Genomic DNA, 13600 nt, shown 5'->3' with positions numbered 1-13600 from the left:
TCAATGCCCGGCCACTGATACTTTACTTTTATCCCCTCCTCCTGGGAAGATAGAGCGAAGCCTGGCTTTCTTATTCTTCTCTTCAGGGGCCATGGGAAGCGGTTTGGAGCTGTGGTTGAGTGCTGAAGAATCCCGGTTGTTACTATTCATCCTCAGTGGGGGAGCTGGGGGTTTCTCTTCATTATCCAGACCGTCAGACATTTTCAGTTACAACCAATTTCACAGCTCCTAAAGAAAAGGAGGGAAAAAACAGGAGTTGAGGGAGAAGAGGTCTAAAAACAACCTAATAAATATGGGGATTCTAACATATTAGAAACAAAAGCACTGTTCTCATGTTTTCTCAGGTTTTGTGTGAGGATCGTTTTTAGGGGTTTCTCTTCTGGAGGGAAGGAAGTTACCTCCCAAAAACCCTGATGCAATTTTCAAAAAAGGAAAGTGAAGGCAGTGATTAATGACTTTCCAAGTATCATAAAAACACATAAGTCCCTTTGCTTTTCCCGCATTGAAACTCTATTTTCTCCTCTCCACTACCAGTGTTTTAGTGAACAATTTACAATCTTACTTTAAAATTCTATCCTGATGATTGTAATGGTCAGGTGATCAGCCTCCTCAGAGTTTGGAATTGACACAGGTTTGGCTGTTGATTTTTAATGGCCCATAACAATGACTTGTTAGCTGCTTTAACAGCGAGATGTCCTTGTTGTTTATTTCTTACATGTGTGTACCTCAGTTACAAAATGCACTCTCCTGTTTTTAATGATAATTAACTGAGAATCCATCCCATAGATCTGGCAGTTTCAGCAGTTGGAGTGGCTGTTAGGGTAAACAATGTTCCATATTCTCCCAAGCAGGCAGAAGATAAAGGTGGGCAAATGTCGGAGGGCCAGTTCCCGAGGAGACACCATAACCTTACTCCCTGCCATATTTTACGTCTTGGGAGAAGGGACAAGGGAGGTGACAGAGGTAGCTAGCTGTAAGATCCAGTCTGGGTTTTAGGAGCTTATTTGCTCTTAATTTCATTATTATTATTATTATTTTTTTTTGAGATGGAGTCTCACTCTGTCGCCTAGGCTGGAGTGCAGTGGCACGATCTCAGTTCACTGCAAGCTCTGCCTCTCAGGTTCATACCATTCTCCTGCCTCAGTCTCCTGAGTAGCTGGGACTACAGGTGCCCGCCACCATGCCCAGCTATTTTTTTTGTATTTTTAGTAGAGACAGGGTTTCACGTGTTAGCCAGGATGGTCTTGATCTCCTGACCTCGTGATCCACCTGCCTCAGCCTCCCAAAGTGCTGGGATTACAGGCGTGAGCCACTGTGCCTGGCCAGGTTCATTGTTCTTTAGTATCTTGTGTCTACGTCTGAGTATATTCGGTTTTCATTCCCCCGGGAGGATAAGGTAAACTGGAAAAGCATGGACTCCCCCAAGGAAATGTTTCTGTCTCCAGGTACTAATAGTACCTTCCAAATGAACCCCCAGTTTGAATTCAAGGAAAATCAAGTCCCTTTAAAACTACATCTCTGTAAGTTTATCAAGTATTACCTGGTACTAACTTAGGAACATAACAACTCTCCAAATATGACTTAGCATATCACTTCGTTTCAACAACATTTACTATGAACAAACCTAAGAACAAGAAAAACAAGACAGGGGTCTACTCATTAACTGCTGTGCTGAAAAATTATCTATCAGTCCTTTCTGGCCCTTTAGTGGTTACAATGTGTTTATTACTCTCAGTAATGCACTCTAATTTACATCATGTTATGTAGAGAATTTTAAAATTTTTATTTTGCTCTAAATTCTCTCAAATATATACAGTCTGTAACTACTCAAGAATAGGTTACTATCAATTAATAGCTTCTCCATCTGTACAGGTGATTGACAACTAACAATTGGCTTGATCATGATTTGAACGGAAGATCTCTCTGGTTTTGCTAAGTGTCATGTCTTGCATTATCTTAATGAATTAAGACCAATTCTATATTTTTTCAGTAATAATGATAGTGAAAATACTAAGTAATAAATGGTTTGTCACTATCACCAACAATTTCATAAACCTCACATACTCCTATTTAGGTCAAACTACAGAACAAGGTATAATGAAAAAGTAATTGGGATGTCAAGGATAAAGCATATTCATAGATACTATTGGTACTAGAGTAAATATTTTAATTGGAATATGAGAGCAGTGCTAATGTGTCTGCATTATCTTTTGCATTTTGACTGTTGGTCCTTCTAAATTCCTAGTTTCTCTAGGATTAAAGTGAATTTAAGACTGACTTCACCAGCGGCATTATTCTGTACTGGACAGGTTCATGGTTTTAATTTAGTCACAGAGAACATTTGCCACCAGAAACAAGGCACTAGTTTTCTCTTTAACTTTTCTGAGTTCAAAAACTATGCACAAATATGAAGGGATTATTACATAAATATGTATACAGATATACAAAATCTAGCTTGGTAAAAATAATGAAATTTGAAAGTTATTGCAGAGAAACTGGACACTTGAAAATAGAAATACCTAGAAGACAAATTTCTAAAAAGAGTGTCTCACAGGGAGAGACAGCCACCATTTTCTGGATAATATATATTTTCTGATGACATATTTAACTTGAGATGACAGAAGTCAGGAAAACATGCCATATGACCTCTTTAAAATGATATACAAAGCTGATCTTGCAAGATAAGACAAGAATCTGAGCCAGCCAGGGTTTCCGCTCAACTACAGAATTTAAAATACTATGCTCCTTTGTTCTTGATAAATAGGGGTGGCTAACAACAGAGTAACCTTTTTTGTTCCTAATTACTCCATCTGACCAGAGAGGCAGGTAGATGCCCTGCTTCTTTTCAGGCTGCCTGATTACCCTGACCTTATTTGACCACGTATAATATAGGTTGGGAAGAAAGGAATACTTGGGATCTAAAACTCAAACTACTTCTATATTGCACTAAAAATCCCTGACCAAAAATTCAATAACACACATTTGCCATGGTGAGTATCACAGACATTCTGCAAAGGACTCAGCCTATGTGACATACATGACTATTGCTCATGAAACTGAAAGTGTTTCAATGTCATTCAACTCATCAAGGTATCATAAGAGGAGTTGGAATACACCTTTTACAAAGACAGAAGTGAAACTGAAGAACCTATGTCCAGTTCCATACTAGGAAATTAATAAAGCATGAACCAAACCGTTTTCCTAGACAGTTCAGATATGGTTTTGTTTTAATTATCTTGATATTACTTTGGTTCTTTACTACCCGTTACAAGGCACAACCAATCATCCTCTGCTAATGCTTCCAGATAATTCTGATTTGGTGTTGAAAGAATAGTACAGGAGGTCCTTGGTATTTTAACTCACCTTCAAATCAAGGGCCTCTAAGCACACTTTTAGAAGACCAATGGAGAAAGGGTAGGGACCTGCAAGGAATCCTTGAGGTTACAGTATTTGTTTCCCAAGTGGGAGGTATCTCCTACTATTCCACAAACATATTTAAAAAGTGATTTTATTATATTATGTTTATAAACAATGCCAGTCTACTTAGCCATGTGTTCCCCTGAGACAGCTTTCTATAAAGGATACTATTAATGGATTGCTGGTTCAATCTGCCTATGATGTCATTATTTCCAAGATCTTGAAAGAGACTATTTTATTTTGGGCGGCTGTAGGCTCTATTTCAAGAATTGTACAAAAGCACCATTATTCTCTAGGAACCCAATCAGAAAACTGTTTATTTTTAAAGTTCAACTATTGTTGTTCATTTCTATAACAGTACAGAAACTTGTGAGTAGCACATTAGATACAGCCATGGGCCATTTATTTTACTTTTAGAGGTTGGCCCTTAGCATTGTGGAGCTAATTTTAATGGATAACCAGCAACGGTTTATATCTGCTCACAGACTGATTTCATACTTGACTACTAGGTTTTTCAGCGATAATTTAAATGGCTTTTGTAGATGGTGTATATTTTTTATTTGGCCCTTGGGACTTAATGTGGTTTAGCAATGCTCTGTAATTACACTTGCAATTCATCAGCAATAAGACATAAGCCTCTTGTTTCACGATAGGCAAGGAGTCTAAATACCCCTTTTCTTCAGAGTACTAAAAGAGATTACTTCTCTCTTTCTCTGTATCTTTCTCTCTCCCTTTCTCCCCACTCCCCACACAAGTTTGAAGGCATGTACACACAGGAGCACACATGAACACATACAGAGGGACCTTCATTAACTTGCCTTGACACAGAGCTTTATTGCAAAGCATTTTAGAGAAAAAAACTATTACCAAGATGCATGGTAACTATAGATTAAATGATTATAAATTAGAAACAATTGTCATTAGTCTCTCATTCCTCCAAAATGCATTCTCGTAACAAGTGAGGTGCCACAACTGGACACTCAGGGAATGCTGAGTAGGTTAAAAAAGAAAGCCACCACCAACTTGTGTAGATCCAGAAGTCAAGGGGAAAAATAGGTCATCAACTATACTCTAGCTAATGTGACCAAAATTCACACTATGACCCACGTGTTAGTTTGAATACAACCAAAAATGCCAATTGTGTCTATTTGCTACAAGCACTCTACCCAAATGTGTGAAGGATAAGAATCCAGAAATACTAGTTCTACAGTTTGAGGACCATCTATTAAGCCATGAGCAATTGAAATAAATATTTTTTATCAGATATCACACCATCGGAGAAAAAGAAACAACTATATGTCTGTATTATTTTGTCTGCTTTCAAAATAGACATAACTATGTATTTTCATATTTTCCCAATGAAAACTCAATTAACACTGCCCTCCTTTTAAAAACAAAACTCCAGGTTAGCATATGTACAGTCATGATCTAACGAACCCAAAAGTAAATATCCAAAACCACCAGGCACGCAAGGCTATTATCACAAATCTGAGCACACACCAAGTTTGTTTAACACCCTTTTCATAGCAAATGAGAGGATCAAACATAGGACTGAGCTGTTCATTAAGGGAAATTTCCAAGGTGAATTTCCTAATATTTCTGAGCTATATATATATATGAGGGGTTACAAGTAACCTTGACTTGATGAGCTGACAACCCTATAATAATGAACTGACAGCAGCACATTTAAAAGAGGATGGATTTTAGGATTTCAAAGGTCAAGAACCTTTGAATTCGTCAAAGAGCCTTCACTACATTAAAATGTAAGAATATTTCCAATCTCTGGAATTGGGGAATTCTTTATAACAAGAATTATCTCTATAGATAAAAAGAATTGATTTTTTCATAATAGTATTCAGACTTCAAGTTATTAAGTAAACACAGACACAAAGTTAGCTAATGACTCCTTAAACAATGATATCAACACAGGCTTGTTCTTTGTATTGATGATGAGGTTGCTGCATTTACTATCAGAATGATGTGTACACTGAATTTTACTTTGGTGGTGGGCAAAAAAATCCAAGAGTTACAACTGCTGGCTCTTTCTTGGGCTCTCTTTTAACCAAAGGCATACATTTTTGAGATGGCTAGCTGAGCTTTCAGGCATAGACTTGACTGGGAAACAAACCATGCTTTGCTAACTAGCCTGTGCTGATACTAAATCCACTTTATCTTGGATGCATTATTTACAAAAGAACCAAACAGCTCACTTGTGACTGATAATGTAAGAAGATGTAGTGAACATTTACCTGCCAGAAAAAGAAAAAATCATCTAGCCTTCCACAAAGGAGACAATGTCTTAGCATTTGAAAGAAATATTATACGTTGCCTTGCATCTCTACAGCAACTAGCATTTGAAGATTTCTAGTGACTTTTCAGACATTAATGCCCATAACATGCTAAGACGCCAAAATGGGCATTTTACAGGGAGAAGAATGAACCATATCTGGGTCTCCCAGCAGCTGAGAACCCACACTACCATTCCCAAACTAGGTGGAAAAAGGGCAGCCCAACCATAAACTATAGCCAGCTAGATGGGCCCAAATTGCCATTTTTATCATCTTGTCTCAAATTGCACAGTCATTATCCAAGTCACTCCCTTCATTAGATCATAAGTTCCTTGAGGGTAAGAGCCCCTCAGTCATAATTATATACTTTCATACTACTAGTACAGTCTCTTGTTCCCAATAGGCATTAAATACATGTGTGAAGTAATGAAATGGAACTCTATACATTCTATGTATTTGTTACAGCTCTGCGTAAGCTTTTCATAATGTTGCATAAGCCTATAGACCTAATTGTAGCAGGTCAGAGACAAGAAAGCATATTTGGAAATATCAGCACTAGTCTAGCTGCCAAGTAGTTGGGCATCATTTCAAAGCCAGCTGCCATCTGATTACCAACATCTCATTTTAAAAGCATATGAGTTTGTAATGTCCAAAGGGCTTCCATGTCTTGCTCTTCTTTGAGCCTGACATCAACATTGTGAAGAAGAAAGTACCATCTCCATTTCTTACATGAGGAATTTACAAGCATTGAATTTATTTTGCCCAAGGTCAGAAATGAAAAAACTGAGAAGAGTATCCAATCCCTCAGCTCCTAAACTCGTTAATTCCCTTTCCAGTACACCAATACAATGCATATCCAAGTAAACCCACAAACACACACAGACTCTTCATATACACATTTTTATCCTCCTAAAAGATTCATACAACAGGTCTACCCTTTTCATTTCAACCCACTTCATGCTGGTACTTACTATTTCAAATGGCTTTTCCCATTTAAAGACACAAGGCTAGGTGATTTACTGACAAAACTCCAACAGGTTTCGTTGGCTAGTTGTACCAATTCTTAGATGGCCTTGTTTTGGAGCTTGCCTCTTCTGGAGCACTCACCAAGGGAACTCCGCTATCAGAGACAGGGGTATGCTGTTTCAGAGAGCCTCACTAGGGAGATATCATTACAGTGTGTAATGGAGGGAAGCCAGTTCTAAGATCATTTGATCAGAAGGAGCTGAGCTACTTGCTAGGCAGGAGATCTGCAAAAGCAGCCGGACAAGCAAGAGAGGCACTAGCTCTTTTTACAGCCGCCTAGTTTCAATCTTAGATCATGTAAGAGATAGCTCACTGCTGACATACATACAAGCACACTCACACAGCATACATTCATGTTCTCTCTCATACAAACAAGCAAACGAGGTCAGTTCTGCTGTAGTATTGTTGTCTGCTAACATTTTCATGAGTGACTTCCATTGTTTTCAGCAGGAACTTGACATTAATTGAGTCCAAGAAGCCAGTATATTATAGTTGCAAATTTCAACGTCAAGTTGCAAATAGGAAGTCAATAGGTATAATCCAGCATCCACACTCCATATACTGCATATAAGGAACAAATCATTCTTTTTCTTTTTTCAAATACAGTTCTTTTTCAAATGACTTCTTAAGCCTCTAAACATATGCAGCACCATACTTTGTTATTCATTGTGTGTGCTGCATGAGCTAATGCCCAGAAGATGCTAATGATTATCTTACATGTACTTATATTTGCAAACCAATGCATTATTACAGGTTTCAGCTTTTTGTTTCCAATATTGGTGCTTCCAAAAAGAGAAAATAAGATCCATAAAGAATAGAGGTAGAAATATTTTAAGTACAAAAAAACCAAAGTAATTACCCTAAAAGATGCCTCAGAGAAATTGGTAGAAAAAGAAAAGGGAAGCAAAACCTAGCAAGAAAACATTTCCTAGTTCTTAGAGAACATAACATCCTTGGAAGCATTTAGATGGAACAAATTAGATAGACCAACATCCCAAGCAAGCAGGATATGGCAAACCAATGTCTTGAGTCTCTGGAGGTCTCGCTGCTCTCTGTTACTATCCACGGATAATAATTATCCCCTCTATTGTTCCACCTCAGTGAAATATCAACAAATGTCCTCAAATTTAAGCTTGGAAATCCAATTTCTGAATTTCCTAGAGATTTCTGCATGCCACAGAGGTGGCTGAATGTTGCTTTTCAACCTGTGCATCATGGCTCATCATCCTAGGTCCTTGCACTATTCCCAATTTCTCTGTACCCAAATCGGCTTTCTACAGGGAAGGTGCCCATTTCACATCTGAAGAGAAGAGCTACCTGGGGCAATGGAGATTTGGTATTATTTCTAAAGTAGGAACTTAGATCACTTTAGCAAAGCTCACAGTTCACCAAAAAAGTGACTTCTTGCCAGAATTGGAGGTTAAAGAATTTGAATTGGTGTAAAATGCAACACTTCCTCAAGTTTTTGCCCCTTGCCCTATGTTTACATGCCTGTATTTTAAAAGAGCTCAGCATGCATTTAAACATCTCATTTGGGAGCTATGGTTAAGGAAGAGGAAATAACATCTATTAAAAACAGCCTTTCTTAAATAGTGAAGGAAGAATGGAACGTGACAAAACCTACTTTCTGCCCATCCCCCTTCACAATGGTAGGGGATAATCATTTAGCTGACAAGGGCCTTACTTGTAGGAATTCCCCCATCTTTGAGCCCACCAGACAAATGTTTTGCATTAAAGAAAACTGGCATGGGTATTTTTAAAAATATCATAATACACCCAAAGCAGTCTCTTTAGAAATTAAAAGCCTGATCTGAAGGACGAACTCATAATTGAGTATGCTGGTTTTCCCATGGCCTTTCCATGCCCAGCTTATACAAGCTCATAATTTGCAAGTGGCTGAATGTTTATTACTTTACTACCTGGTTGCAGCTGCTGCTGTCCACTTATAGAATATATGGCTTATCATTAGTCCATGCTAGAGTAGATGTCTACCCCAGCACAAGATCAGCTTTACTTCGCTAGCGCTCATATACATACAAAGCAAAGACTGCTATGTGCCTAAGTCTTTCTGTGGACCTGGAAAGCCCCCAAGCTGAGATCACAGGGCCCAGCCCTTACCACACAGGAAGGAAGATAGGGTATTTTGGGAGGAAAACTGCAGATAAAACAGAAGCAGGGCTTGGTGGAAGGAGCTGTAATCAGCAGGCCTGAGGGTAAATCGGTCAGTAGTTCTTGAGTCATTCCTGTGGAGACTGCAGTGTAGCTTAGAGCACATTCTGACAAAAGCACTGGGCAGAGAGAAAGGGGAGGAAACTTGGGTGTTCATAATAAATGCACATAACTCTGTATCAAATGATGCTTGTCTTAGAGTGTTCTTTTTTCTTCAAGATCGAGCCTGATAAATCCCCTGTGTCATAGTACTCCCAATTATGCCAGTCAATCACCAGCTGGTTTTATGGCCTTTAGCAGATCACCTAGCATGCCCTATACTCTTCTGCACAGCTTAATAATGAAGGTCTATAGGTCACATAGCTGCATAAAGAGAGGAAAAGAAAAGATCTTATGTCAGCCCAACATTCCTTTTTACAGGAAAATATACCAACTAATGCTTTATTCTTGTTGATTTCTGGTTGACTTTCATTTCAAAAAATCCTGAGCCCAAAACAGAGGTACTACTCTTTGAGGTGTCAGATAGTAACTGAGAATATATTATTGAGGCCCCTTAAGTAACCCATCTGTGCATGAATCCACTTACTCGAACCACAAATATTTACCAGTGCCTATGTGCTAGGCATCATACTAAGTGATGGGTGTAAGCAGATAAATAAGTGTCTAGCTCTGAGTGAGGTTATAGGCTCCAGCAGTGGGTTTCATTACTGGCCACACATTATATGTAAAATGTATGTCATACAGTGTGGCGATTCCTCAAGGATCTAGAACTGGAAATACCATTTGGCCCAGCCATCCCATTACTGGGTACATACCCAAAGGATTATAAATCATGCTGTTATACAGATACATGCACACGTATGTTTACTGTGGCACTATTCACAATAGCAAAGACTTAGGACCAACCCAAATGTCCATCAATGATAGACTGGATTAAGAAAATGTGGAACATATATACCATGGAATACCATGCAGCCATAAAAAAGGATGAGTTCATGTCCTTTGTGGGGACATGGATGAAGTTAGAAACGATCATTCTGAGCAAACTATCACAAGGACAGAAAACCAAACACCGCATGTTCTCACTCATAGGTGGGAATTGAACAATGAGAACACTTGGACACAGGGTGGGGAACATCCCACACTGGGGCCTGTCATGGGGTGGGGAGAGAGGGGAAGGATAGCATTAGGAGATATACCTAATGTAAATGACGAGTTAATGGATGCAGCACACCAACATGGCACATGTATACATATGTAAACCTGCACGTTGTACACATGTACCCTAGAACTTAAAATATAATAAAAAAAGTATGTCATATACAGACAAAAATCGAACTACAAAACAAGGATATGTGCATTGCAAATTGAGAAGTAAAATTTTAAAAAGAGGAGCTATAGCACTTCAGAAAAGGTCAAGACTCTCTTCACCTTATTGCTATATGAGAAATCATACTACCACACACAAGGAATGTGTTTGATATTATTCCAGGGAACATAGCTGCCTGGCCTTACATCCTCCCACCACCAACATTCATATGTACCAGGTATTATGTCAGGTACAGGAAACATACAAAGAGAGAAGAATAAAGACAAATCTCGATCTTCAAAGAGCTTCTAGTCTAGTGAGGAAGGCAGACATGCATATATACAATAAGAATACAGTATGATACAATCTAGGTAGGCACAAGATGCTTTGGAAGGACAGAGCAGGAAGGATAGCTAATATTCCCAGAGGAGTCAGAGGATATAGCACTTGAGCAGGGTATGGAAGGATGAGCAGGAATTAAATAGGATTTGAAAGGTAGGAAGTACTAGGTTGGCGTAAGGTATTATTATTCAACAGTATGTTTCAACCAATGAATACTTCAAGCATGCTAGATTAGATTTCTTAGCCTTGGGCCCGTTTCTGCTGTACTGAATAATACTGGTGCTGTACAAGTAAAAGAACAGATCTCAAAACTCTGGAAGAAAATAATATGTGTAAGACTTAAAAGCATTTTTAGAACTGTATCCATATACAAGCAGGACAGATCTCTTTGGGGGAAATTTATTAGGCACATAACACTAGGAAAAAGAAACTTACCTTCCATGCTACATTTAAGAACTAAGTTGCATGTTGTTGGGCAGACTTAATTCGGAGGGTTGATTTTTATTTAGTAGGTTTTTTATAAACCCAAAAGAATTGTTTCTAACAGAAGGAATGAATGACTAACTCTAGCTCTACTTCTGGATTTTTCTGTGATCCTGAAAAAATCATTAAACCTTCTTAAATGTATTCATTTATTCATCATTTAAATAGTGTCTATTATGTCCTAAGGTAGGCATTGGATGCTTTGAAAGGACAGTGGAAGAAGGGTAGCTAATGCTGCCCGGAGGGTTCAGAGGATATAGCACTTGAACAGGGTATAAAGGAAAGCAGGAGTTCACCATGTTCTAGGGTGAGAGATGAACAAAGTTGACTCTGCCCTTGAGGAGATTTAACATGTAATGGATGTCAGCCATGACATCTCAGTACAAAGATGAGAAAAGGTTGCTATAGAAGGACAGAGAGAGAGAGACTCCCAGGAGCCTGATGAAGGAGGCTTCACAGCGGACGTACAGTTGAGTTGAATTAAGAAGAACAATTAACCACACCATTTTTCAGGACAAGCAACAATGTGTATTAAGGAGATAGAGACAAATTAAGATGGGTTTAATATGTCTTTCTACAAGGTTTGGACTCCTCTTGTGTATATGAAGAGGTTTCAAGTAGTGAGATAGCATGATTAACTCTGAATTTCAGAACTATTACTCAGGTGACAATGTAGCAGATGTCTAGGGTTGAAGACTCAGAAAGGTTTTTCCTATGGAGTCAGATGTTCCAGGTAGGAACATGGGAATCATTTTGAAAAGTGACAATACTAAGATAATCAGTCAGGAGACAGGAAACACAAGCAGCATGGGACTAGGAAGACAGGAGAAGAGAGATGTCAAGAGAGGCCTCTACAGTGGACATTGGCCAAAGATGGTAGAGATGCTAGGCTTGATAGGATTAACTGTTCTCAGGACCCCAAATGGAAATCAGGGTAGAAATATATTTCTATGCCAAGAGGCCCAAAGGAGTATGGGAGATCTAATGGTTTTTGCAGGCTTTAGTTTGCATTTGGGATTCCAAACAGAACCGTGCCTCAGTTTCCATATTTGTGAAATGAAAATACCCAAATAGCTTACAATGGGGATGAAAAACAACTAATGAAGTTAGTGTGCTGATAAAAAATATGAATATGTTGGAAGTCCCTTGTATTAGCAACCATTAGACCACCTGTAATAATTGTACTCTAAAGAGAATAAGAATTATTATAATATTTTTGGCCAATAGAACAGCCCTTATAATGAGTTTTCTAGAAAATTCATCTAAATTTTTATCCAGACTTTACCAACAAACATAATAATTCTACCAAGACTGCAATATACAAAGATGAGAGGATAAAACCAGTGACACAATAGAAATATCAGTAAAAACTTAACTAGAAATACCTAGTGGGAAGCAAGACACATATCTAAGCATCTTGTCTTTGAAAAGTATAACCTACATGACAAGTAATAAAATAATTGAAGGAAACGTCAATTCACATGTGGTGGAAAAACTGTATCTCTAGCTATATCTATTCCTCATAACAGAGATAGCAATAGTAAGACAAATACAATTGTAGCAGTGGTTCTAACACATTCATTTGGCATTATGAAACTGTTCAATGGAGAGCTGGACATGTGGGATGAAGATATTTGTTTGGAGGTCATCAGCATGGAAATATGCACAATTGCTCAGGAAGAACACAGAATGAGAAAGATGACTTGATCAGATCTCTGTGGAACACCAACATTTAGAGGTTGGAAGAGGAAGAGCGACTAATGATCCCCGAGAAAGATGGTCAAAGAGGTGGGAGAACTGATATGTTGTCATAGAAACTAAGAGAAGAGTGCTTCAAGATGAATGTTTGGCTATGAGAAAAATGTTAGAGAGAGGCCAAAAGTGCTGCTATCTTTTTGTCCTCCCATACTCTCCCTAACGTTTACTAAGCTTGATGTCTTGTAATTCTCATGTCAGAAGAGAAATGGCCGAGTGGAGCCACAGGTCTGTTGAAGTGTTTCTGTATGTTTTAAGAATTCCCAGACTCTGAACATTTGGTGTTACTGAAGCAACATGAGCAGAACTACACAGTATTTATGCCTCAAGAAAGATTTTCCTCTTGGTGGTGAATGGTACTACTGTGGCCATATATCACTCAGCTGTGTTTGGAAAGGTACTACTATGATGTCACATTTGTTTCACTCTTGCAACATTCTGGGGATTGCACAAGATACAAAGAGAAACACCTATGGTTCGGTTTGTAAATAAACTGTAGCTCACATTTAGATATTTTTGTCACAAGAAGGATTACGCTCAGTTCAAATTGCTCTTATTTGCTAACTGTAGCCCCCAAAGGCTTTACCAAGTGAAGGTGCAAATATTCAATCATCTGGACTGGTGCTTTCTCAGCCTAGCACTGCCACTCACAAGCTGCATGACATTAGGTACATCTCTTCACCCCTCTGAAGCTATTTCTTCATCTAGAAATGGTGATCACTTCACCAGTAGATTGTGAGGATCACATGATCCACATTTGGGAACTGCTTTGAAGTAATTCAAGACATTCTACCAATAGATGTTTACAGTT

At 38.5% G+C, this 13600-nt stretch overlaps 1 protein-coding gene across 4 annotated transcripts in view; it reads right to left on the bottom strand.

Annotated features, from left to right (window-relative positions):
• The window catches only part of PAK3 (p21 protein (Cdc42/Rac)-activated kinase 3), a 285967-nt gene that overhangs the window by 102152 nt on the left and 170215 nt on the right, over window positions 1-13600 (bottom strand). For all 4 annotated transcript variants that reach the window (XM_011951690.1, XM_011951689.1, XM_011951688.1 and 1 more), the window contains one exon: window positions 27-228. In XM_011951690.1, the coding sequence (XP_011807080.1) occupies window positions 27-201 (175 nt within the window). In that variant the 5' untranslated portion in view covers window positions 202-228. The remainder of the gene's footprint in view (window positions 1-26; window positions 229-13600) is intronic.

This window comes from Colobus angolensis, unplaced genomic scaffold, assembly GCF_000951035.1.
Source record: "Colobus angolensis palliatus isolate OR3802 unplaced genomic scaffold, Cang.pa_1.0 Scaffold324, whole genome shotgun sequence".
Classification (NCBI taxonomy): domain Eukaryota; kingdom Metazoa; phylum Chordata; class Mammalia; order Primates; family Cercopithecidae; genus Colobus; species Colobus angolensis.
This window is presented reverse-complemented; position numbering and strand designations above follow the sequence as displayed.